The 25,265-nt window shown below is 32.8% G+C and overlaps 2 protein-coding genes across 3 annotated transcripts; both read left to right on the top strand.

The window, feature by feature from the left end:
* LOC141692267 (NEDD8-specific protease 1-like) lies at window positions 1–4,514 on the top strand. Its single transcript, XM_074497009.1, has 3 exons — window positions 1–159; window positions 2,167–2,969; window positions 3,975–4,514. Exon 2 carries the CDS (start codon window positions 2,181–2,183, stop codon window positions 2,964–2,966), a length of 786 nt encoding a protein of 261 aa, XP_074353110.1. The 5' UTR covers window positions 1–159; window positions 2,167–2,180; the 3' UTR covers window positions 2,967–2,969; window positions 3,975–4,514.
* A 2,046-nt stretch (window positions 4,515–6,560) lies between these two features.
* Window positions 6,561–24,723, top strand: LOC141692264 (putative LRR receptor-like serine/threonine-protein kinase At1g56140). 2 transcript variants are annotated; one of them, XM_074497006.1, is made up of 24 exons: window positions 6,561–6,809; window positions 10,223–10,400; window positions 11,390–11,461; window positions 11,656–11,727; window positions 11,809–11,880; window positions 11,979–12,050; window positions 12,484–12,555; window positions 12,663–12,734; window positions 12,881–12,952; window positions 13,108–13,179; window positions 13,316–13,387; window positions 14,277–14,348; window positions 14,481–14,546; window positions 15,735–15,800; window positions 15,929–15,973; window positions 16,410–16,474; window positions 17,647–18,023; window positions 18,130–18,325; window positions 18,412–18,585; window positions 19,830–19,948; window positions 20,467–20,677; window positions 21,141–21,372; window positions 21,475–21,625; window positions 24,138–24,275. In XM_074497006.1, exons 1-24 carry the CDS (start codon window positions 6,686–6,688, stop codon window positions 24,150–24,152), a joined length of 2,739 nt encoding a protein of 912 aa, XP_074353107.1. In that variant the 5' UTR covers window positions 6,561–6,685; the 3' UTR covers window positions 24,153–24,275. The 2 variants fall into 2 exon arrangements, with proteins under 2 accessions (XP_074353107.1, XP_074353106.1); XM_074497005.1 differs by having other exon boundaries at window positions 6,579–6,809; window positions 24,153–24,723.
* The last annotated feature ends 542 nt before the right edge of the window (window positions 24,724–25,265 follow it).

Below are 25,265 nucleotides of genomic sequence, written 5' to 3'. Positions count from 1 at the left end.
TGGGATCCTATTAAACCCGATTTAAACACCACCTCCCAGCGGCCATATATACCCACACGTTACAATTATTTACAGGCCTGCCTGCAGTTAAAAGATCGGTTTGTTACTTTGTTCGTGCGCGCGCTCTCTCTGGCAAGCACCCGTTCTCTCAAATTTTAGGTATATTCTTCTCTCATCTACGCTTTTTTATTGTACTGTTGGCCTAATTAATGAGGTTTATACACGCTTTGTAGTTTCAGAATCTCACATGTGTGTGTGGATATATGAGTGATGATCAATTAGGGCACCAGATAGGTCAAGCCAATTTGTTATATTCGTTTCCGATATATATTTTAATAATGATTAATGCTTTTGATTGCGTTTTTATCAACTACATTATGCGTCTGTATGGTATATTCACATGGTAAATATGTTTGTGTAGAATTTCGCGTTAATCACGTCCTCAGAACCTCGAATATTATCTTAGGAGTTATGTTTGTAGTAGTATCGTCGTGGAGTTAATCATGCCTTAAAACCTCGAATATCAGTAGTTATGTTTGTGTAGAATTTCGCGTTAATCACGTCCTCACAGGGGCGGATCTAGTAAGGGGGATCTAGTAAGGGGCACCGGGGACACATGTCCCCCTAAATCAAATTTTATCTTTTTTCACCATTAAATTTTTTTAAAATATGCCCCCATAAAATTCAAAATCATAAGAGTGTCTTTACAAAATTTGCTCGGTATCCCCCTGAAAATATATTTCTGGATCCGCCGCTGCGTCTTCAGAACCTCGAATATTATCTTAGGAGTTATGTTTGTCGTATTATCGTCGTCGAGTTAATCATGCCTTAAAACCTCAAATATCAGTAGTTATGTTTGTGTAGAATTCCGCGTTAATCACGTCCTCAGAACCTCGAATATTATCTTAGGAGTTATGTTTGTAATAGTATCGTCGTCGAGTTAATCATGCCTTAAAACCTCTAATATCAGTAGTTATGTTTGTGTAGAATTTCGCGTTAATCACGTCCTCAGAACCTCTAATATTAGTAGTTATGTTTGTGTTTGTGTAATATCGTCTAGATAAACATGTCTCAGAACCTCTAATATTAGTAGTTATGTTTGTGTAGTACTTGTATTTTTCGCACTGTATTATCATATGAGTACCAGTAGTTATTTTTGTTGTCTAACTATGGTAGATACAAGACCCTAAATATTGTTGTATCTTGAAATATCCTTAATATATGCTCGAATAAAGGATTGCACCATTGTAACATTAGAATGTCCAGTTTCCAGTTATTTAGCAATACTGATTTAGCACGCCTCGAGTCCCTTTATCAACATCAACTACATTATGCGTCTGTATGGTATATTCACATAGTAAAAATGTGTGTAGAATTTCGCGTTCATCACGTCCTCAGAACCTCGAATATTATCTTAGGAGTTATGTTTGTAATAGTATCGCCGTCGAGTTAATCATGCCTTAAAACTTCGAATATTAGTAGTTATGTTTGTGTAGAATTTCGCGTTAATCATGTCCTCAGAACCTCTAATATTAGTAGTTATGTTTGTGTTTGTGTAATATCATCAAGTTAATCATGTCTCAGAACCTCTAATATTAGTAGTTATGTTTGTGTAGTACTTATATTTTTCGCACTGTATTATCATATGAATACCAGTAGTTATTTTTGTTGTCTAACTATGGTAGATACAAGACCCTATATACTGTTGTATCTTGAAACATCCTTAATATATGCTCGAATAAAGGATTGAACCATTGTAACTTTAGAATGTCCAGTTTCCAATTATTTAGCAATACTGATTTAGCACGCCTCGAGTCCCTTTGAATTTTTAACCCCCTGGGAATGTTGAGTACGAGAGTTTATTAAGTCAGCTGAAATATTATGTTGGTTCGATTTACATATGAATTTATTAACTGATTAATGATTTTGATTGCGTTTTTACAACTTCTTATCAACTACATTATGTGTCTGTATGATATACTCTCATCAGTAGTTATGTTTGTGTAGTATTGTCACAGTCTCAGAACCTCGAATAATCATATGATTATCATGTTGCTTAATATGTAGATACAGGACTTTCTATATTCTCATCAATAGTAATATTTATGTTGGTTCAATCATAGTGTTCTTGTACTAAATTTTCCTACTATTTTTACGCTTCTACAGATACGGGAGATAAAATGGAATCCAATTACAGAGATATTGTTTTAACAGATTTAGAAGTTGACACTCTAAAAGGACCTTGCTATCTCAGTGACCAGATCATTGCATTCTACTTCGCTTACTTGTCTGGTTCCTTCAACACCAAAAAAACTGATACACTGTTAGTACCGCCTTTCATATCTCTATTGATTGCTAACAGTGAGGATACCACTTGTGTTGAAGACTATGTTAAGTCTTGGGAGATGTCGAGCGAGAGGCTTGTCCTTTTTGTCGTAAATGACATTATTGAGGATTGTAGCGGGGGAGACGGTGGAAATCATTGGAGCATCCTTGTGTATGATAGGACGAAAAATCTATTTCTTCATTTTGATAGCATGATGGGAGTAAATAATTTTTCTGCCTTGAAGCTTTACGATGCTCTCAAGGAATTCATGGGGCCAGGTGGTGAATCTTTAAGCCCACATGCTTCATCGAAGAAACAGAGGAAAAAGAAGAAAAATGTGCCATATGTTAAAAGAGGGTCAAAAGCCACCCAGCCACCTGCAATCGGAGAATCAGAAGCCACTGCAGTTGCTGGTTTGCCCATGTTTACTGAATGCGAGACGGCGCCTCAACAACAAAATGGATATGATTGTGGTCTGTATGTGCTAGCTATTGCTAGGGCTATCTGTCAGTGGTCCTCCCAGGAACATAACAGGACTGACATGATTTCAACAATAGAGAAAAACGTTGATTATTCAGTGGAGATGAAAATGCGAAGTGAGGTGTTGGAGATCATACAAGAGATATCAGCGGATAATTGAGAGGTCAAAACTTTTATTTAGCTTGTTTGGCAACACCTTTCTTTATTATTTTAGAACTCTTTAATAGAATTCTATTTACATGTTTTCGCATAAGCATATTAATGTGAATTAACGTTGATTGTACTAGTGTCAATGACTTTTGTTACTTGAGTTATGTAAATAATACAAACTATATAACAATCTTAACTTGAGTTCTGGAAAGGCAAGAACTTTGAATTTGGCAGTCTTCGAGTTCTACTTTCTGGAGAAATCTGGAACTTAAGACTGTTAAAGTTTTTGCAGTCTTAAACACAGAGCTGTAAGATACGCAACGGAAGGCCAAAAGTGTTTTTTTTGTGTAATGAGTAAGTTTTGCTTGAAGCATGAACTGATTTAACCAGAATTTGCATAGATACCAAATATAGGTTGGCAACAACTAGGTAGTAGTGCTACAAAACTAACTTGAACTATATAATAGTGCTACAAAACTAACTTGAACTAGATAATAGTGCTACAAAATTACTAGCTTACACACGAACTATTTATTATTGAGAAGATTTCCCATCAAAACCATTGATAAAAAAATGTGTTGATTATAGATATTTAGTTGATGCAATTGTAAATTACCCTATGTAATGTGGCGGAATTATCTGGCAGCTTCTGCTTCCATGCATAATCTCTAATACAACATTCATACATAGCTTGAGCCTCGAAGCAGTGATAGAACTATGTACATTGCCACTTTCTGAGTACTGGCCGCCAAATAGATGGTAAAAACATCTTTGTTGGTCATTTATCTTATGCATCCTTTCTTACAAACAACCGATTAATATTGACACTAATACTCGTACCAGTACAGCATGAATCTTTTCATTTCTTATCAGTAATCTATCTCACTGACTTTGTTATATACTCTCAAGCTATATTTCATACTTTCAAAATCGAGAAATATACTTTGTTTATTCATTAACTTCTCATCCTGGATTTGGTTTCTCTGTGGTGATTTCTGAATGTTGATTCTTTTTCCAGGTTTGTTAAATGCATACCATGGGATTTTTGACGCACACCTCAGAAGTAAAATTACAAGGGTGCAGAAAACCAGGTTAGTTAAATGCATGACATGGGATCTTTGATGCCATTTCAGAAGCAAAATTACAAGGGTGCAGAAAAAACTACGCTCAACATTGATGATCATGAAAAAGAAAGGTTTAAAATTAGCTTCAGCTCTGGCCGCCTATATTTTAGCAAGACAACGTTTAAAGTATCTGAATAAGATATTGTTAGAAACCAAAGTAGTTTGATCATTTTTTAGTGTTTTTACGCTTGCTGTTCATTTTCATGCTTTTGCTTCTATGTATTAGAAAATCATTTTTTTCTTTATAAAAATCCCTGAGACAATATCTCTAGTTCCACAAGTAGGCTAGGTAAGTTTAGTTTGGTTCGTTGTAACTACGTCCGTTATCGGGCTCATCATCTTTAATCCTTTATGCTGATAGGCTATATCATCGGTCTGATATAGTAGTCTTGAGGATTGAAATTATAAAGATGTGTATAAGCAATGCAGTTTATGGCAGACAATCTTATGTACTAGCAGTGCTTACCAAATTACCAAGTGAAGTTACTAATTTAGTAGTTAGTTATTGCGCCTGTCTGAATGTTTTAATTCTGAGACAATGAGCTAAACGAACACTCCAATCGTTCATTAAGATTTTGCTCGAGTTCATTAGAAATTCGTTCGAGTTCGGTTTGTTTAATGTTACGAACTTGCTACTGATTATAGTTTTAGCTGAAAAGGGCCCATTTATGATATGACACTAAAAGTTTCTTCTATAGGGCTGTTAAAAAAATTCAAAAAATCCGATATTTGTCCGAAAAATCTGTAACCGTATCCGCAAAAAAACGGATATTATTCGTATTCGAAATAAAGCGGATATTATCTGTATTCGAATCCGGAATATTTGAATCCGAAACTAAATACATATACGATATTTAAATTATATAAATATATAATTATATGTAATTTAAAATTTATTTTTTTAGTTTATAGTGTGTGTAAATGTATTAAATAATACATTTATACAAATATTATATAATTATACACATACTTTGTATGTATCTAACTATATTATTTGTATTTAATCATAAAAAATATTCTAAAATCATCATCAAATACGGTAGAGGCATCAAAAAATTTAAAAAATCCGATATCCGTCCGAAATATCTGTATTCGTATCCGGAAAAAAGCGGATATTATTCGTATCCGAAATAAAGTGGATATTATCCGTATTCGAATCCGACAATTGCGGATGCGGATACGGATATCCGTATCCGAATTATCCGTTTGACAGCCCTTCTAGGTCCAGTTTGTATTATCTCTTAATGGGCTCAGATCTTTTGTTGCAGTTCAACAAGATTCAAATTTAACATCCGAGTAGCCCAGATCTTTACTAGGGCCACATTCGTTTTATATTGGGCCGAAAGGCCCACTTACTTTATTCGCATGTTGACTGTATCTTTTGACAAATCCATGTCTTTGTTTTAACGTTCTTGCAGCCATCAAATGCGGCAACTGACAAAAGGTAATAAAATACCTTCAATTTGTTGTAGTCCGATCTGATGTCAAATATTTTATCAAAATATCTTAGCTTTTGAAAAACTGCGCTATTTTGACTATCCTTTTGCCCAGGACACGATCTGTTCGAGATTGACGTTAAAAATTGTTATACTGTTAGAAAAATGTGTTGATGAAAAAACGTTGTTATAAAAATTAGATGATTGTTTGATATTGTTTGATAATATATTTAATATATATATGTTTTGATGTAAAAAATTAAAAATAATAATATTTTTTGGAGAGGGGGCCGATTCAGATAGTTAAAAGTTGACAATTGAAACAAACGGACCTGCCTGCCTATAAGAATGTGACAATTCAATTACATAACGGCAAGCAATCAGAGTTCGAGTTCCGGTCACATATTACAAATTATTTGTTCAACAAAATGTTTCACTTTTTTTTTGTTGCAAATCACTTTTTTGTAATGTGTAATCAAAATCGGTAATAACGGAAATTTGAAAACCAATCACTAGAAAAAATGGTCTACTTTTAAAGATCTCATAAACATTTGTCCTCCATTATATTATTATTCTAACATTTTTCCTCACCCAAAATCACATTTATGGATGAAAAAGTGAATCAGAAATACCAATAGGAGGTAACATGGAATCGGAGAAAGATTTTTTTCCAAAATATTATATTATTATTTTTATTTTTGTATCGTAGGTAACCCGCAGCTGCTACCCTTCAGATACCCACTGAGTAAATTCTACGGACTCACGTAATAGCCTGCAAATCACGTGAATCAAGATAAACCGAATTTAAACGACAGACTTTGGCTCATGAGTCATAATCCAGTGAGATTCGAACATGTGACCAGATGATAATCATCTCCTATTTAACCAATTGAGCTGGGCCTATATTATTATTCTAACCTTTTTTTTTTGTAATTTTACTCGACGAAAGTTAAAATATACAACTCACATAAACCGCATATATAATTGGTGTCAACTAATCTACAAATTGCTCGGACGCCATGTAAATAATTCAACTACAAACTATCTCCTATAAAAGACATAAAAAATTCAATATACACACACACCATTACAGCCGCCTCCTTTTATCTGTAAGATATGTACAAGCCTCTCTGTCTTTTAAACTAAAAGCCAAGGCGACGAGAGCAGTGATGACAACTGCATTTATCAATATGCATAAGCTTGTCATCTTCATCTTCATCTTCATCTTCTCCTTTTCGAGTTTTGGCGTGATAGCTCAATCACAGACCAATCTCACCGTCGATCCTGAAGAAGGTACGTACTCACTTATCCCGCTCGGTTATATGAAAATTTGCATAGTTTGACATGTTTGAAAACTCAAATGAGAACTAGTTTTCCGAAGAAATAGGAGTACTAGGTTCGTGTATATTTGCATGTTAACTGTGTTACAAACTATAGTTATGCGTTTATCGGGCACTTCTTTTCTACACAAGGCGATGGATTATTGAGCTGGGTAGATCGAGTTCAATAGTAATCCATAGATGAATTATGTATATTATAGTGGTTTGTTTAGTAGTAATTTGTTCAATGAATCTGGGTAAGGGTAATGATGATGCGTTGTTCCATTCATTTCTTTACTGTATTTATTTTACTCTATTTATTTTAGTATTATTATAAAGCATAATTTTATAATTTATTTATAATTTGTTTATAAAAATTTGAATATTATATCTTTATTTAAAAGAAAAAAATTAAAAAAATATATATAACTACATTTTATAAGAAGTTTAAAGTGCATTTCGAGCCTCTATTTTCTACTATATAGACAATTGGATGAGACGGAATAAATATTAGGCAGGCTAAAATGTACGGGGATAAATGATGAACGTTCATATATCGAAATAAAAAAAATCCTAATAAATATTGGCATAAAAATATATAGCAATATGATATGTTATAATAATTATTACATTAAAAATAATTGTAAATGTTAAAATTAATATATTCTAGATTATGGGTCCAATGATAACTTTATTGCTAGAAGTTTTAATTCTTAAATGAACAAAATGTAAAATCTACATCATGCATACGTTAGTGTGCAGCTCATGCTATTGCCGTGTGAAATCCCTCCGTTGTATATTTTGAGTGTATGACTTTATTTCCTTCCTTAATTTACTAGTCAAATAGTTTAAATAGTAACATCTTGAAAATAAATAAATTGACAATAACAAGTTTAGTATAATTACTTATTTTGTTTTTTAATTTATGACGTCTGACTTTTGTCACAGTTTTAACCGTATATTTAAAATTATTCTTTTACAAAATTTGTTTTATGAATAAAAGTATTGATCTAATATTTTTATTCAAAAAAGGAATTAGAAAAAAACTAATTATGCGGTCAAATTTATGTCAAAAATTTTAGCGAAATATATTAAAAAATATAAAGAATATTTAATATTTTAATGATATATTATCATATTTGTTTGACGCAGCTTGATAAATAAACTTTTCTATACGTAATACATTATCTCACACATCTAAATGTCAACTTTAAAATAAATTATACCGACAGCTAGAGAAACGCCTGGCAGCAAGTGTTAGGTAAATTAAAATTAATATTTAATTAAGCTAAAAGTTAAAGCCAATTAAAACTTCATACAGAGTATAATATATATATTGTCAAGTTGATATTGGGGTTATCAACTAACCTAATTATTTATACTTGTATTTAGATTAGTGGCTAAGTTTTTACCACTTGTTTAGAATAAAGATATATGGTCAAAAGTACTTATAGTCAAACTTAGAGAATATGCTAATTTACTTGTTTCTTGATTCTTTTTTAATAATTACACATATATGGTAACATTAATTTATTCTAGAATTTTTTTGACGAGTAATAATCGAATTAGGGATGACATGAAATAAATTTTTATCAGTGGGCTTTTTTCGACAAACAAGAATCAAACTCGGAAATAAGCCCGCAGGTTCGAATCTTACGAGATTAGATTTTATGATTATGCCTATCCTATTATTTAAATGCAATTTACATTAGTTCATGTGGTTTGCAGACTATTGCGTGAGCCCGTGAGATTTACCCCATGCAGTTTACATTGGTTCACGTGATTTGCAGGTTATTGCGTGAGTCCATAGGGTACCCAGTGTGCACCCGAAGGATAGCGGTTGCCGGTTATCTACGATTTAAAAAAAACTCGAAAACAATAACGTTTTTTGAATTTTTTAATAGAAAACAAAGTTATTGATTAACTTAAATACTTGGCATTAATTTCAAATTTCAAATTAGAAGTAATCCCTTCATCTCTTCAATTGTTTAGATTATGAACATTTTCAAATTATACGAGTGAAAAATAATTTGAACAATATTAACAATCAATATATATTTATTAGAGACAATTGCATTGTATTAAAACTCGTCAGAATAAAATTTGTTGAAACAAATTATTCTTGTGCGAAGAATAAACAGTGTATCATATACCTAATTCGTTCCACCAAATTCTTTATATTGGGTTTTATGATCCTTTTTCCTTTTTTAATTTTATCAAGTGGTCATTTAAATAACGTTTTTTAGTGTGTGCTCTTCGGCACACTGATAATCCGTATTTGATTAGTTGTAAAAATGGTATTAGTTGACCTTTGTTTGTATTAGTAGCTTTGCCAGTCATACAGTCCTTCTGTCCAATAAGAGTGAACTTTTGTAGGCAAAGAGTTGGATGGAATGAAAACTTTAATAATTTTAATTATAAATAAAATTTCCGACCCAAAAAAAAGTAATAAATATAAATTAAGTCATATATAATGTACTGAGTTCTAACGTTTGTGTATAAAGATTTTCTTCCACTCTTAGGAGACATTTATTTATAGCTAAGAAACTATTTATATACAGAAATTGCTCAACATATAATGTTTATAATTATCCTCACGAGCTGGAGTCTGTTGTTTAAATGTGGTTTATCTTTGTTCACATGATTTGTAAGCTATTGCGTGAACCCGTAGAGTTTACCCAGGCTATTGTGTGAAACCGTAGAGTTTACCCAGACTATTGTGTGAACCTGTAGGTTTATCTAGTGCGCACCTGAACGGTATCTGCTGCGGGTTACCTACGAAATACGTGACTACTAGCAATAATTTTTATACTGTCTCCTAGGTTATATATTAATTAATCATTCATATTTCAAGTTAACTATTAGTATAATTTTTGAATTAAAACATATGCGAGAGAATAATACTTTATTAGAGAAGAGAGAAGAGAGTCTTACCATTTATAAGGACCAGCGTACTCTTATATTTTGGAAAATATAAGAGTTTGTCAGAACTTTGAAGAGCGTCTTTGAGTATCTTTTAATAAATGACACAATCCGAATAAAAAGTTACTTCCTCTGTTTTTTATTACATGACGTTTGAATTTTGTGCACACACTTCTAAGTGATTTGACTGCATAGTTAGAATAATAATTTTTTATTTTTTATTTTTGTGAATAAAAATATATAACTAAAAGTTTAATTTAGAAAAAGAAAATTTTAAAAAATATTATTTTATCTATGCGGTCAAAGAACTTAGAATTGTGTGCAAGAAAGTCAAACCACATGTCAAAAAAAACAGATGGAATAAATCTTGCAGTAACTTCTTTCATTTACTGCAATTAAAGACTTATTAGTATTAAATATTCATTACGTAATTAGTTATTCATTATGATTTTAATGGTGCCGCAGGGAGATTATTAAATTCATTATTTCGCAAATGGAGAATATCAGCATCAAATAATTGGAATATTAGCGGAGAATTATGTAGTGGAGCTGCTATTGATTCAACCACTTTGGATGGTACCGGAGCTTTTAACCCTGGCATCAAATGTGACTGCACCTCTACTCCTTGCCACATTACTCAGCTGTAAGTCTCTCATAAACAACCTTGTTATTCTTAATAACATGATAAAATTTCAATTTTTACGAGAATCAGTAACTTAACATTTTGATAAGAGTAGTGCTGGATATACAGAATTGTGCACAAAAATTTGCACAAAAATTTATAAGAATGACATGGCAATTGACGTGAGATGTTTTAACCGGGGTTGTTGATGTGAATGCATACACCATTTCAATTAAAACTTAACACATGGTATTTCGTACACAATTTTATATCAAATTCTGCACACCAAATGTAGTATTTTCCTTTTGATAAATTTCTTCCTTATACGTGGACATACTCAGTTGCACACTCATTTTAAAATTTTTACGAGAAACGTTAACTTAATATTATCATACATCTTTTTAAATATACAATTATCGTATTTAATAAATTATTTAACATGGTGTTAGAGCTCTTTCGACTTAGAAAAGCTTCAATAAGCATCCTGATCCTCATACATATTAAGCTCTTTTCCTAATACTTTACGAGAGAGTTGATGATTGGACAAATATCTTATATTAAGTATTGTATTTTAAGCTCCTTGCGTATTCCAAGTGTTTGATATATGGTCTATAAGATAATATTTCTAATATTCAAGCATTGCTGCAAAAAGAATCAGTTCAGTAAATGAATTGCAACACACTTATTTTTTAGCTAACGAATTTGGAATATCGAAATATGGAACTTACCATTGTTAATAGGATTGTGAAGCTGAAAAATCGAAAGAAAATAAAAAAAAATAATGAACCTGTTAGATGTTGTTTTTGATGTAGACCTGTTATAAATAGTCACTGATTTAAGTTTAACATGGTACATTCAAATTATACGCGTGCAGATGCGAGATTTTGATTACTTTTATGCAACATTAGTTAGACTCGGACACTATAAATTAGTCTTACATTTGTATGCTAACATGTGTCAGAGTTGTGCTTGTTTCTGGCGCTGTAAACTCATTCATGTGTTTTTGGCAGGAAGGTTTATGCATTGGATGTTACAGGTGTCATCCCTGACGAGCTATGGAATTTGACTTCCCTCGTCAATTTGTATGTTTTCTATCCGAGGCAGTGATGATTCTTTACACTTTTCTTGTTTATTACACAGCTACTAAGCTATAGTGCGCGCGCACACACACACATGTCACAGAACAGCAACATAACAATCGAGACGTTAAAACATTTTGCACAGTGACATCTCTTTTCTGTGAATGATTGTAAAGTTTATCCTGTGTATATTGCAGAAATTTGGCCCAAAATTACTTGACTGGTCCTCTGTCTGCATCAATTGGAAACTTAGTTAGCATGCAGTACTTGTAAGAAAATTCTATATTGATTTATACTTTTGTGTTTCTGATAGTCTTGTTGAACTCTTATACCTTATATGACGTCTTTAGGAGTTTGGGCATTAATTCGCTATCAGGGGAACTTCCAAAGGAACTTGGAAAGCTTACTGATTTGAGATCATTGTATGTTTTTGTTCACTTTAGCAATTTCGAATGTGACGTATTGATGATCTTTTAACCTTCAAGCTAATGATTTTTGCTGCTTTATGAAATTATTGCAGATCTTTTAGCTCAAATAATTTCAGTGGCCCTTTGCCATCAGAGCTGGGGAGTTTGACGAAGTTGACCCAAATGTAAGTTTTTTGGTTTTAACTCTATGGAAATTAATGTTCCAATACAAGTCTAAATCTTCACATTAAGGTTGAGCCTCGTTCTATTATAACGTTTGAAATTCATGATAATTCTAAGAACATCACTCTGTATAACTTTTTAAACCATTTATTGGAAAAAATTATGTATTATTTTTTTGATCTAATGAATAATAAAACATTGATAATCTGTCTCTTTGCATACCCTCAAATCTTTGTTTCCCTTATCTGATAGTTTACGGTAATAGTGTTATTCAGTAATCCATGTGAAATATATATTATTCTCTTGCTGTGCTTATACGCTGAACATGAGTTCTTTGCTTTTCTTCGGTTCATAACCATTTTCTGTGTTGATGCGGTCATTCTAAAATTATTTCTATAACAAAATATGTATTATAAGCCTTGTTCGTTTTGTCAGTTACTTTGATAGTTCTGGATTGAGCGGTCCCATACCTTCAACCTTTGCTGGTCTACAAGAACTGGCTACTGTGTAAGAACTTCCAGTCGTTTTTTAAATGCAATTACAGAAAACTTGAGATGACTATAATATCGGGTGATTTTGGTCTCTTTCACAAGAGGGTATTAATGCGATTGCAGGTGGGCTTCTGATAACGCTCTCACAGGCAAAATACCCGACTTCATTGGAAACTGGTCAAAGCTTAGTGTCCTGTAAGACTTATTTCTTCTCTTCCCATGCAAAATATACTGGAAACTAACAGATTTGTCTCGACACGAAGCTAATGAAGATGTGACACTTGTTTTTAAGATGTATTATGGAAAACTCGGTGTTTAGACATATCCTGGTGTTTGTATAGGAGGTTACAAGGGAACTCTTTTGAAGGTCCCATACCGATGACGCTTTCCAGTTTGACATCACTGACAGAGTTGTGAGTGCTACTCCATGTTTGTATATACACAGTTACACACACAGACATCTATAGTTAATGTAAATTTTCATTAGATCCATCTTTGTTTATAGTATGTGGCACTGTGTGCTTTCCATTTACTTAGTATAATGACCTTTGGAAATTCAATTGCCCAGGAGAATAAGTGATGTGTCTAATGGGAGCTCTACATTGGAATTCATTAAGGAAATGAAGTCTCTGACTATCTTGTAAGGATTTTGGTTTTATGTCCTTAGATGTGTGCCTTGTATGTTTTAACTTATTTGCAAAAATCATTCCAAACTTTTAATCGCTCTTCTGATAGACATGCTATGACTGATTTGTCCTTTTCTTTCCCGTCTGCAGAGTTTTGCGGAATAACAATATGTCTGGTTCTATCCCTTCTGAAATTGGTGAACATCAAAAGTTGAATCAATTGTAAGTTATTCTAGTTGGATGATCAGGCCCAGTAAATTTAAACCGTAGCTTTCTTTTGTTCTGACACTGGTGTTCTAGCAACAATATCAAATCTGAAGTAAACTGAATGTTGATTAAGTCATGCCAAAGATCCATATTACTTTATGTTGCAAATCTCGTGTGATTATATTGATATATCTATTAAGCTAAATATGTCTATTATATATCTAACAACTATAAAAGTCATATTAAATTAAGCAAAAAGGTCGAGACTCACCAAGTATAAAGATTAGATTGAACCATTTATGATAAATTATTTTGCAGAACAACAATATGCATTTCAATTCTCAAAAGAGAAATTAAACTAACTACATTTAAGAAGAACAAAAACAATTGTCTTATAATGCGACCGCACTTACAGGTAGAAGGTAAATGATAGAAGATGCAACTTGTAAAAGAAAAGTCTGATTTTGGTGTGTTTCACTGCCCTGACAGACCTCTGTCACACCTTGGCTACCTTGATAGTAGACTCTGTGTAGATGTTACAACCGTAACATGGACTGTCATGGAATGTCACTAATTTAAGGAGGTCAGCAATGGCCATGCCTCCTTTTGTCATGGTCCTGATCCTTATATTTTTTTTTTGGCTTTTCTGCATCTCTGTTATGTTCTGACTAGCTCCTCTTTGCAATGAGACCTTTTACTTTTGCTGAAATCTCTCCTTAAAATGACCGTGTTGACTTCTAAACACATAAAACTTAAAGTGTGTACCATATTTTCTCTGTAATTATCGTATATTCATTCATCGGGAAATTTGCCAGTCTTCTAAATAAATTTGTAGGCATAAATTATATATATCATGCAACAGCTTTATTTTTTGATTGATGTTTACTATTAAATTTCTTACCAGAGATTTGAGCTTCAACAAGTTCAGTGGAAGGATTCCAAACTCACTATTCAATCTGAGTTCACTTTCATTCTTGTAATACACATATCCAACCTGTTATTTTTCAGTCACGTAATCTGCTCTTCTGCACATTTGATAAATTGTTTAGTTCTTTTTATGCACTACTTTAAGTTAAACTGAAGAATGTTTTTGTACTCCTGTTGTCAGGTTTCTTGGAAACAATACCTTATCTGGGACACTACCTTCGCAAAAGAGTCCATCTCTTCAGAATATGTGAGTACGCTTGTGTTTGGAATGTGAGTTATTTAAAAGAATGAAGTGACCAGGTTGACTATTGAGTTTTAACTCTAGTACCATCACTTCAGTAACTGCTTATTGTGTTACACGAACATGTTTAAGGGAGCGGATGTGGAGGATGTTTTCAACTTTAGAGAATCACTTATACAGTAGTATGTTATTTTATGTTTTGAAAATGTGGGATTATAGATTGATAAGGGGATGGTTTTTGGTCTGCCAGGGAGCAGTGGGAGTGTTTTAACTTCTAAGTAACGTTTTTGCACAATAAGTTTGAGGAAAAATAATAAATAGGAAGGAATTAACTTATCTTGGTTTGGACAAGTAATATTACTGATCACTGTCCATGCACCATTAAAACCTTATTGCGGGAAAGTGTACTGTTAGTTTCAAATTCCAGAAAAGAGTCTACGTTGTAAAGTGAGATCTCATACTCGAAGTCTTTTCCTTTTCTAATCTTAAAATCACCTGATTAAAAACAAAAACCGGTGCCTCCTGATAGAAAAACTTAGCAATTGAATTTCTCTTTTGTCAAATTTTCCCACCTGCCAGATCTAGAAGAAATACATAATTCCTTCACATTGAACTCCAATTTGCATCATCATCAATTGCAGCATTTTTATGTAGCTTATCCATTTAGAAGAAATATTATGTCAAACCTTTGGCTCTGCTTCATGTGTAATGCGGTTGAAAATCATAGATCAACTTTTAACCTCAACCAAGTAATTTTCCTCTTAAGTGGTTATATAAAGGTCTGCTTGTATTCTCATTTTCCTCCATCGGTGTATAGTCTTTGCTCTTTTCGATCAACCCAGGGTTGTAGATGTAATATTTGACTGGATCATTAATACGTTGGACGGTTGCACACTCTGTTATGTAAGTGGATACTTCTAGATAGAAAGGAAAGGGAGAAACTTAAGTCATTCTATTTTATGATTGACTTGTTACTTGGCAAAAAAAAGAAAAAACAAGAAAAAAGATTGAGTTGTCAATTAACGAAAATTAAGTTGTTATAATGGTTCTATATGATCTTGTTGACCTATATTGTGTATAATTCAATGTGTATAACTATGATTTACTAGTGAAATAGACTTGTGTCATACTAAAAAATAGCATCACTAGTTGTAAGTGGGTAGAAATGTAATTAACATCCTCAAATGTTTGCAGAGATTTATCATACAATGACCTTTCTGGGACATTTCCCTCGTGGATCAGCCAATCAAACATACAAATGTATGTACATAGATAAGTACAATATAATCTAGTGGCTTGCATCTTTTGATTCTTATATTGTATTAGTATTACAGTGTCAACTGTAATATTCCAAACTAACAATGAAAGCTTTATGGTATAATTTGCAGTAACTTAGCTGTCAACAACTTCACAATTGAAGGATCAAATAGCAGGTGATTCTTAATCATCTAGTTTCTCCAAATCTGTTGCTACACTAATACTGAAATTTCAAATGCATGATAATTATGCTTCTTTGTGCTAAAAATTTGTACACTCGTCGCCCAAATAATCCACTTTTTTCTATTTGGCAAATCAAAATTTTAAATCAAATATATTCTCGCTGCAGAAGCATATAGATTAGTGACTAATCACATGTTTTGGAATTGGGCAAAGATGTTTAATGCAAAATCAGTATCTATAATTTAAGAGTATATAGCTTGTGGATTAGGTATAAGTTAATTTCCTGGATGAAGAAGCAAATCTTTAAACATGCGTTTCTCAAAATTAGTCGCCTCAGTATACAAACGGCACTTTTTTCTTGGCGTTTATCTTCAAAATTTTCTTCGTGTATTTTTGTTATTTTTGTTGACCTGTATTTTCTGCTCTCAGAGTTCTCCCTGCAGGATTGAACTGTTTGCAGAGGGGTTTTCCTTGCAATCGTGATTCTCCAAGATGTAAGTGCAACATAATTTCTTAACAGATTATCTTAATTTTTGTTGCTTGAGGTGTACCCTAATAGTCACTGAACACCTGTTAACCTGAATTGATGTAGCGGCTTGTGCCATCTCATTTTTTCCTACCTCGTAACTGTTTTGGCATTTTTTTTGTTAAGAAAAATGGTCAATCTCATGTATTAGCAGTTAAAGATTATGTCTAAAATTCAGAACACTTGCTCCAATATGATATAGAAGATGAAAAGTATGTTATCTAGCAGTTCATCAGCTCCCAGCTTCCAATATTGGAAAATTAGGCGTTTGGATGCACTATGGTAATGGGAATCGGGAATGAGAATGGAGGGTATGGGAATGGATGTTAATGGGAATGAGAATGAAATGGAAACCCAAGGGGTATGGTGGGTTTGGTTTACCCACCAAGAGGGAATGGAGTTCCCATTCCCCACCACTAAATTGATAATCCAAACACTATCACTTGGGTTTAAGGTTCCGATTTCCGTTAACCGGCCACATTAACCATCAACCAAACACCCCTAGGTAGGTCTCTAGAATGTGTTAAAAGACAACCCACTGTCAGGAAAAAGGATATTGGAAACAAATTAAATTTGGAATATTTGTTAATACTTTTAACTCCAAACCATCGACAGATCAAAGATATTTGCCTAGGTGGGGGGGGGGAATTAAATCTTCTGTCCTATTGTAAATTGACGAACCCAATTAGTTTATCATACTTGTAGAAGCTAAAAAATATTTCATCCAGATTCCAAATATTGCATATATAAATTATTGAAATGATATTGTATTAATAATTGATGGCAACGCTATATTTAATGCTTTAAAACCCGAATGCAATATGTTATGCTTAAAAAACCTGAAGATGTGCATCGGTTATATGGTGTTGTCCGTCTATCAGTAAAACAAATCTTTATAAGCAAGATACATATTTTATGTATTTAACAAATATAAACCCTTTGAAGTCTATACATATCAAAATACAGATTATAATATAATACACAGTGAACTTCTTTTATTATAATCTAATTTTTAAATTATACTGCTCATGAATATGAAATGCAATGTGTAAACAACAGGTTAATGAATATTAGCTGTATGACAACTAAGACATTAAATGACTCTTGTCTAATCATATTTGTGGCTGCATTATCTTACAGATTATAACTTCTCGATTAAGTGTGGTGGTCCGCAAATTACGTCTTCAGACAGGATTGTGTATGAGAGAGACAATGAGACCCTTGGTCCTGCCACATATTTTGTTAACACCGCGAACAGGTGGGCTGTCAGCAATGCGGGCTTGCATGCTGGGACTAATAATCCACAATATATATACGCATCTTCATCTCAATTTAAAAATACCTTGGACTCAGAGCTGTTCCAGACTACACGAATTTCTGCTGGGTCTTTGCGGTATTATGGCTTGGGACTTGAGAATGGCAACTACAGTGTGAAACTTCAGTTTGCAGAGATAGCTATCCTAGATCCTCCTACTTGGAAGAGTCTTGGAAAGCGGATTTTTGATATATACATCCAGGCACGTGTGTTTTTTTTATTGTCGATTTGACATCCAGGAATGTGTGGGTTCGTTTCAATTCTTTATGCTATATTACTTCTCTGATATATTGATTTGCTTGTGTCAGGGAAATTTAATCTGGAAAGATTTTGATATACGCAAGGAAGCCGGGTCTTCGTTCAGTGCACTTTCAAAGGATGTTAAAGTACACGTTTCCGAAAACTACCTTGAAATTCATTTATTTTGGGCTGGAAAAGGAACGTGTTGTATACCAGATCAAGGTACATATGGGCCTTCTATCTCAGCAATCAGTGCTACTCCAGGTAATTTACAGTTTTACACAATGGGAGTATGGGACAATGCAATATACTCAACTTAGTACTGCCACTGATGATCCCATGTCATGCAGATTTTAAAACTACTGTTAGCAATGATCCTCCTGTCAATTCTTCCAAAAAAAAGAACAACACTGGTTTGATTGCGGGGATAGTCGTTCCTGTTGTTCTTCTAGGCTTTCTGGCTGTATTTTTTGTGTTTTTCTTCATTCGAAGAAAAAAAAAGCAAAATACTTTTGAAGATGAAGGTAAAGAAGAAAATCGTCATTATATTTCAACATTGATTCGGCATCTTATATATTTATTGCCCCATTTTTTTCGATATTTTTACTTGGGCCACTCTTTAGGTGCTAGAATAAATGCACTATACCCATAATTGTTTTTATTACGTGTTGATGCAAAGGAAGTTTTTTACTTCTTGCATTATACAACATGGATTATTAACGAAAATGCAGCAACATCGAATTATTTAGTGTTAACTTCTTGGTATACCAGGATATCTTTTCTTGTAAGTATATATTTAAGAATCAGCTGACTAGGCTCGAATCTGCATGAGTAAGTTTTAGGTTGATAACTCCCTAATATCCTTGGCAAAAATTTCTTCTTTATTAGGATTGCTTTTCATTCGCTTTTATCTTATATTATTAATAGACTTTATAAATTGATATTGTCATTATCCTTGTGACTAAGGTGAAGTAGTGGCTTGTGTATATATGCAAATTCTCAGGAATTTGAAACAAATTTCTGGAAGATCCGTAAGTGGCTATTTTTGCTTTGTGATTCTAATTGGTGATTTCTAGACTAGTTTGGATGGTAAAAACAACTTTCTGTTGTCTGTAAACAACTTAAGAATATAATAAGTTTGGATACTACAGTAAAATGGTTAAATAGAATAGTAGATGAGGAGGCCGCGAAAGAAATGATGGAAACATAATGTGGAAAACTCCATGGAGTTGAAGGTAATAGAAAATTAAAATATTGAACAGGAGGTAAGGGGAAGTAGGCTGTTAAGGGAATGATCGTGTGGACGGTGGACCTACATGTGCCCTAGAAGGCAGTGCTTCTCAAGATCAATTGTAGGAAAACTAAACTTCATAATGTCTCAACTCTCAGTAGATCGAGAAAAGTTATGATTGTAGAGGCAAAATGCAGAAAGGGTCATGACCTGATTAAGTAACCGCGGCTTCAGGGAAAATTGTATATACTACTATAACTTAATAATACAAGTGTGATATGCATCCTTGTTTCAGCATATGTCATGGAGGCATTGCTGTATTCTGCACTGTCTAGTCTGGTTCATTTTAACATGTTTTCTCTAGTCATTCAATGCTTTCCAATATCCTATATCATAGAAGTACTAGGTATTAAACGAATGCTAATGTAGAAATTGTTTCATATAATTAATATGTTTTATTATACAAGTTGAAATATACTTTTATGGATATACTTATGTGTTGATTAATTATTGTTCATTTTTGTGCTGAAATTACAGAGTTTCTGGGGCTGGATGCCAGACCATTTACTTTTAGTTATGCTGAACTGAAAGCTGGAACAGATGACTTTAGTCCCATTAATAAGCTCGGGGAGGGGGGATTCGGGCCTGTTTACAAGGTGAGTCATATTTGTAGTTAATAACCATAATTAAACTGGTGAACAGTTTATTTCATTAAACAAACAATGAAAATGAACATATATGTAACCTCTGTTGTAAAATTGCTGCTGTCACCTCTATGGTATGAATATGAGGTTTACACGTTCTTTTTTCATGACTGAAAATACAAATTGTGATCATTACGCTCTCCCTTCTGGAGAAACAGTACCCTATCAAATTTGTGGGCAACATTCATATTGTATTTACCATCAATTTAAAACTGGGCTCCTTCTTGCAGAACTAAACTTTTTAACCCTTCCAAAACAAATTTTTATGTCAACCTAGATTTTATAGTTACTATAATGTTATCATTGTAATTAAAATGCTTAATACTAATTCGATGCATAATCTAGAAGGAAATTTAATGCTTGGCAGCAACCTTTTCTATGCATGTTCTTTTATTACTCCCTTGCTTTAATTAGCATTGGAATATGAGCTACAAGTCAGGCAGTGCAATTTAACACGTCTTAATCAACAGGGTACTCTTAGTGATGGTAGAGTTGTTGCTGTTAAACAACTTTCTGTAGCATCCCACCAAGGAAAGAGTCAATTTGTGGCAGAGATTGCAACTATATCTGCTGTGCAGCACCGTAACCTTGTGAAATTATATGGATGCTGCATCGAGGGAGATAAGAGGATGCTGGTCTACGAGTATCTTGAAAACAACAGTCTTGATCAAGCATTATTTGGTAACTATTTATAGCTCTCACAAATAACAAGCTTATAAACTGTGCAATGCACGTTTTTCTTAATTATATTTAAAAACAATTAATATTTTTCATCTATTAGTATTGTATTCTTTTTGAATGCTTTATTGAAATATATGTACTTTGAACAGAAGAAATATACTTAAATGTGTGAAATTAATATGTTCTTTGTAAATGTTCTTGTAAATATTCTTTGTAAATATTCTTGTATGCTTACGAGTAAAGATATTTTTAATTACTTCTTGTACCCTAGATCTTTTTTAGTAGTTAAGGATGACAAACAAACACTAAAAAGTAAATGTTATGAATTTTATAATTTGTCGTCTGTAAGCATCATACCCTTGACCTTTATTAGTGCTTGAATTAAGATCTCTCGAATGCTTATTGTATATAGGTAAGAAGGATGAATTCTGAAAATGTTACATTTTGCTTGTTGATGAAACAGGGAACGGAACTTTGTTTCTTGACTGGCCAACTCGTTTTGAAATATGCCTTGGAGTGGCACGTGGTCTAACATATCTTCACGAGGAATCACGAGTACGAATTGTACACAGAGATGTGAAAGCAAGCAATATTTTACTTGATTCCGAACTTGTACCTAAAATTTCGGACTTTGGCTTGGCCAAACTTTACGATGATAAGAAGACTCACATAAGTACTCGTGTAGCAGGAACAGTGTACGACTTTCATTAGACATGTCTAACAGCTTACATATTTATTGTTTTTGTATTTTTTTTGTATCGAGTAGGAAATCAGAATACTTTTCATTATTACTGCAGTGGATATCTTGCTCCAGAATATGCCATGCGTGGACATCTTACTGAAAAAGCTGATGTGTTTGGATTTGGCGTAGTAGCTCTTGAAGTTGTTAGTGGGAGGTTAAATTCTGACTCAAACTTGGAAGATGATAAAGTCTATCTTCTTGAATGGGTATGCACTCTCCTCTCTCGCTCTAAGGATTAACTAATAGTAATATGTTTTTAAGCATTAATTTTGTTCTTGAACCATTTTTAGATAATACTGGCATGCTTATAAAGTTTAGCTTGGAGAGGGTATTGATAATGTCGTGTTATACCTATATAAGGTTTAGAGCAGGGTCAGTTTTGTTAAAGATTATTTACATTTCGTCGATAGAGTAATGAGAGAATTGCATTTTGCACCCCTTATATTTGGCCAAAACCCAATTTTGCATACCTATTTTCATAAATTGCATTTTACATCCCCTACTTTGAAATCTGTTTCAACATGCACCCTTTTTGCCTAATTTTTTAGCCCTAATTGCTGTCTCCAACAATATATCTCATCTTTTATCTTCAATAATAGATTATAGAGTAATTGGCAGTTTGTAACCTACTTTTATTTTCATTTTTGCGATTTAGGTCTACATTATTTTCTCTGTCAATTTGCTCCCCGTAAAATTAATTTTGCTTCTATTTATACCCCGTTGGCGACTTTCCATCCAAGATGACCGCTAACTTTAACGGAATCGGGGACATTTTAGTAAATTACTAATTAAAACAGAAGAAACTAAGAGTAATTGGCACTTTGTAACCCATTTTTTTGGGCATCTTTTCAATTCGGGTCTATATTATGTTTCCTTGCAAGTTGCACCTTTAACTTTAAATTTCACTTTGTTTAGCACCCACTTTTATATCAGGGGTAAAATCGGAAATTTCTGGTCTCCAAGAACAAATCGCCGGATCATTAGATTTCCCGGTCCAAACCAACAAATAAATACATGAATCGATTACAAATAGGGCTAAGCAAAACCGAACCAAAACCAAAAAACTAAACCGAACCGTACTAATTCGGTTCGGTTCAGTCCTAATTTTTCAGAAATTTGTTATATTCGGTTCGAACCAAATAGACCGAAATAAAATCGGCTCGGTCCGGTTCATCGAATAGACCAAATCATAAATAATATAATTTATATTATATATTTTACATATATCTTAAAAATTATAATCATAATTTTTAATTTGTAATTATATTTATACACTGGTAGAACTCTACATATCACTTTACTTTAATTATATTTTAGAGTTCATATTTTTAGGTTTGAAATTTTTATTACAATTTTATTTTTTTTAAAAAAATTCAGTTCGTTCAGTCCAAAACCGGACTGAACAGAATTATTTCGGTTCGGTCCGGTCCATAATACAATTTCGGTCCGGTTTAGTCCAAGAAAAATTGATAATTCAGTTTTTAAGTCTATTCGGTTCGGTCTGGTTTTGGACCGAACCGACCGAATGCTCAACCTCATTTGCAAATAACAAGTAAAAGTTATCTGTAATATCAAATTTCGTGAAAAATGCCTGAAAATCAAACCCCCAATTCGAAATAAGAATCATATATAGAGTTTAATTTTTTATTTTAGCGAATATAGATCGGCCTATTAAATATTTGCTCTATTTATAATTGGATTTTTTTATCGGATCGAATCCTGGATCGAATATTTAATATGCCGATCTGTATCCGCTAAAATAAAAATTAAACTCGATTCTAGGATTTTTATTTCGATTTGGTAGTTTAATTTCTGGGAATTTTTTTATTAAATTTGATATTACAGATAGCTTTTGCTTGTTATTTACAACCGATCCATGTATTTATTTGTTGGTTTGGACCGGGAAATCTAAAGATTCGGCGATTTGTTCTTGGAGACCCTAAATATCCGCTTTTACCCCTGATATAAAAGTTAAAAACGTTCAAGGGGTGCAAAACAAAGCGAATTTCAAAGTTAAAGGTGCAACTTGTAAGGAAACATAATATAGACCCGAATTGAAAAAACGCTCAAAGAAATGGGTTACAAAGTGCCAATTACTCTTATTTTCTTATGTTTTAATTAGTAATTTACTGAAATACCCCGGTTTCCGTTAAAGTTAACGGTCATCTTGGATGGAAATTCGTCAGTTGGGTGCAAATAGAAGCGAAAATAATTTTATGGGGTGCATGTTGACAGAGAAAATAATTTAGACCCAAATCGCAAAAATGAAAATAAAACTGGGTTACAAACTGCCAATTACTCTAGATTATATATGTTGTTGAAGATAATAATTTGGGCAAAAAAATTGACAAAATTTGGCAAAAAAGGTGCAACTTGAAGCGGATTTCAAAGTAGGGGATGCAAACTGCAATTTATGAAAATAAATATACAAAATTGAGTTTTGACCAAATATAATGGGTGCAAAATGCAATTCTCTCCGGAGTAATAGATTACATTCACATTATCTAGCACAAACATCTGTAGAAGTTGTGTTGGTCTACAGAGACACACCACACAGAGTATGCTCAGAGCCTTAAGTAGAGAACTGATATACATATGTAACCCTGTCTGTGAGTATTAACAAAAATCCATTGACGTAAATGAAATTCAGGTATTTAGTTGTAGTTACCGATTAATAGATTATTTGCCAGACTGAGAAGCTTGCGCATTTTGTAATAGTTCACCTCTTTTTAGGCCTGGCAATTACATGAGGATAACCGTGGAATTGAGCTTGTTGATCCAAGTCTGTCAACATTCAATGAGAACGAAGTTAAAAGGCTTATAGACGTGGCGCTCTTGTGCACTCAAACATCACCAAATTTAAGACCTCCAATGTCTCGTGTGGTGGCAATGTTATCAGGAGACATCGAAGTAACTGCAGTCACTACAAAGCCCGGATACCTTACAGACTGGAAATTTTCGGATACAACAACTTTTCTGAGTGCTGATGCTTCAACATCAAACACTGGTAGTACCCCATTTAGCTCATCTGCAGGTACAAGCCAGCTAACTGATCCAAATTATACCCCAGTGAATGTGTCTGGTTCTATGCTGCATGACATTGTTGGAGAGGGCAGATAGATTGTTGAATCCATTTTTCTTATTATGTAGGAGATACTCGAATGCACTTAAATTGAACACAAGCTTGTACTACATCTGTAAATTTGTACTGTTAATCATTTTTTTTGTGACAGAAGGATTCAATTAATTATAAAGGTTCGGATCCTGTCAAATATGAAATAAAATTGATACAATTATAATTTTATCAATCACATATTCTTATTTTTTACTTTATTAAATTTAAAATTATTTTTTTGAAAATAAAATCAATATACTTATATAAAAGAGAACACGAAATTGTTTACGTGACGCCTCTCATTATGATGGTAAGTTAATCTCAAAAATCTTAAATAAAGATTTTGTAGAAATTTTAGGATAAAATTACGAACCCTATCTAGAAAAATATAAGATAATTGTAATTTTTGAAATTTATTAGTTCAAAAAATTGAGAAAATAATTAAGTATAAAGATTCGGATCCTCTCAAATATGAAATAAAATATATACAATTATAATTTTATCATCACATATTCTTATTTTTTTCTTTATTAAATTTTAAATTAAATATTTTGAAAATAAAATCAATATACGTATATAAAGGATAAAACGAATGCGTTTACGCGTCTATCATTACGATGATAAGTTGATTTCAAAAATTTTAATTAAAGATTTTGTAGAAATTTTAGGAGTAAATTAATGTTGGTAAGTTGATTTTTCAAAAATTTTAATTAAAGATTTTGTCGAAACTT

The sequence above is a fragment of the Apium graveolens genome, chromosome 10 (genome assembly GCF_009905375.1).
Source record: "Apium graveolens cultivar Ventura chromosome 10, ASM990537v1, whole genome shotgun sequence".
Lineage (NCBI taxonomy): Eukaryota > Viridiplantae > Streptophyta > Magnoliopsida > Apiales > Apiaceae > Apium > Apium graveolens.
The sequence above is the reverse complement of the archived record's forward strand: the minus strand, read 5'-3'. Positions and strand labels throughout refer to the sequence as shown.

Coding starts and splice junctions, on each gene's coding strand:
- LOC141692267 (XM_074497009.1), top strand. CDS start 2,181: ATGGAATCCAATTACAGAGATATTGTTTTAACAGATTTAGAAGTTGAC.
- LOC141692264 (XM_074497005.1), top strand. CDS start 6,686: ATGACAACTGCATTTATCAATATGCATAAGCTTGTCATCTTCATCTTC. Junction 10,401..11,389: donor CCTTGCCACATTACTCAGCT/GTAAGTCTCTCA, acceptor TGTTTTTGGCAG/GAAGGTTTATGCATTGGATG. Junction 14,349..14,480: donor CTGAGTTCACTTTCATTCTT/GTAATACACATA, acceptor TCCTGTTGTCAG/GTTTCTTGGAAACAATACCT.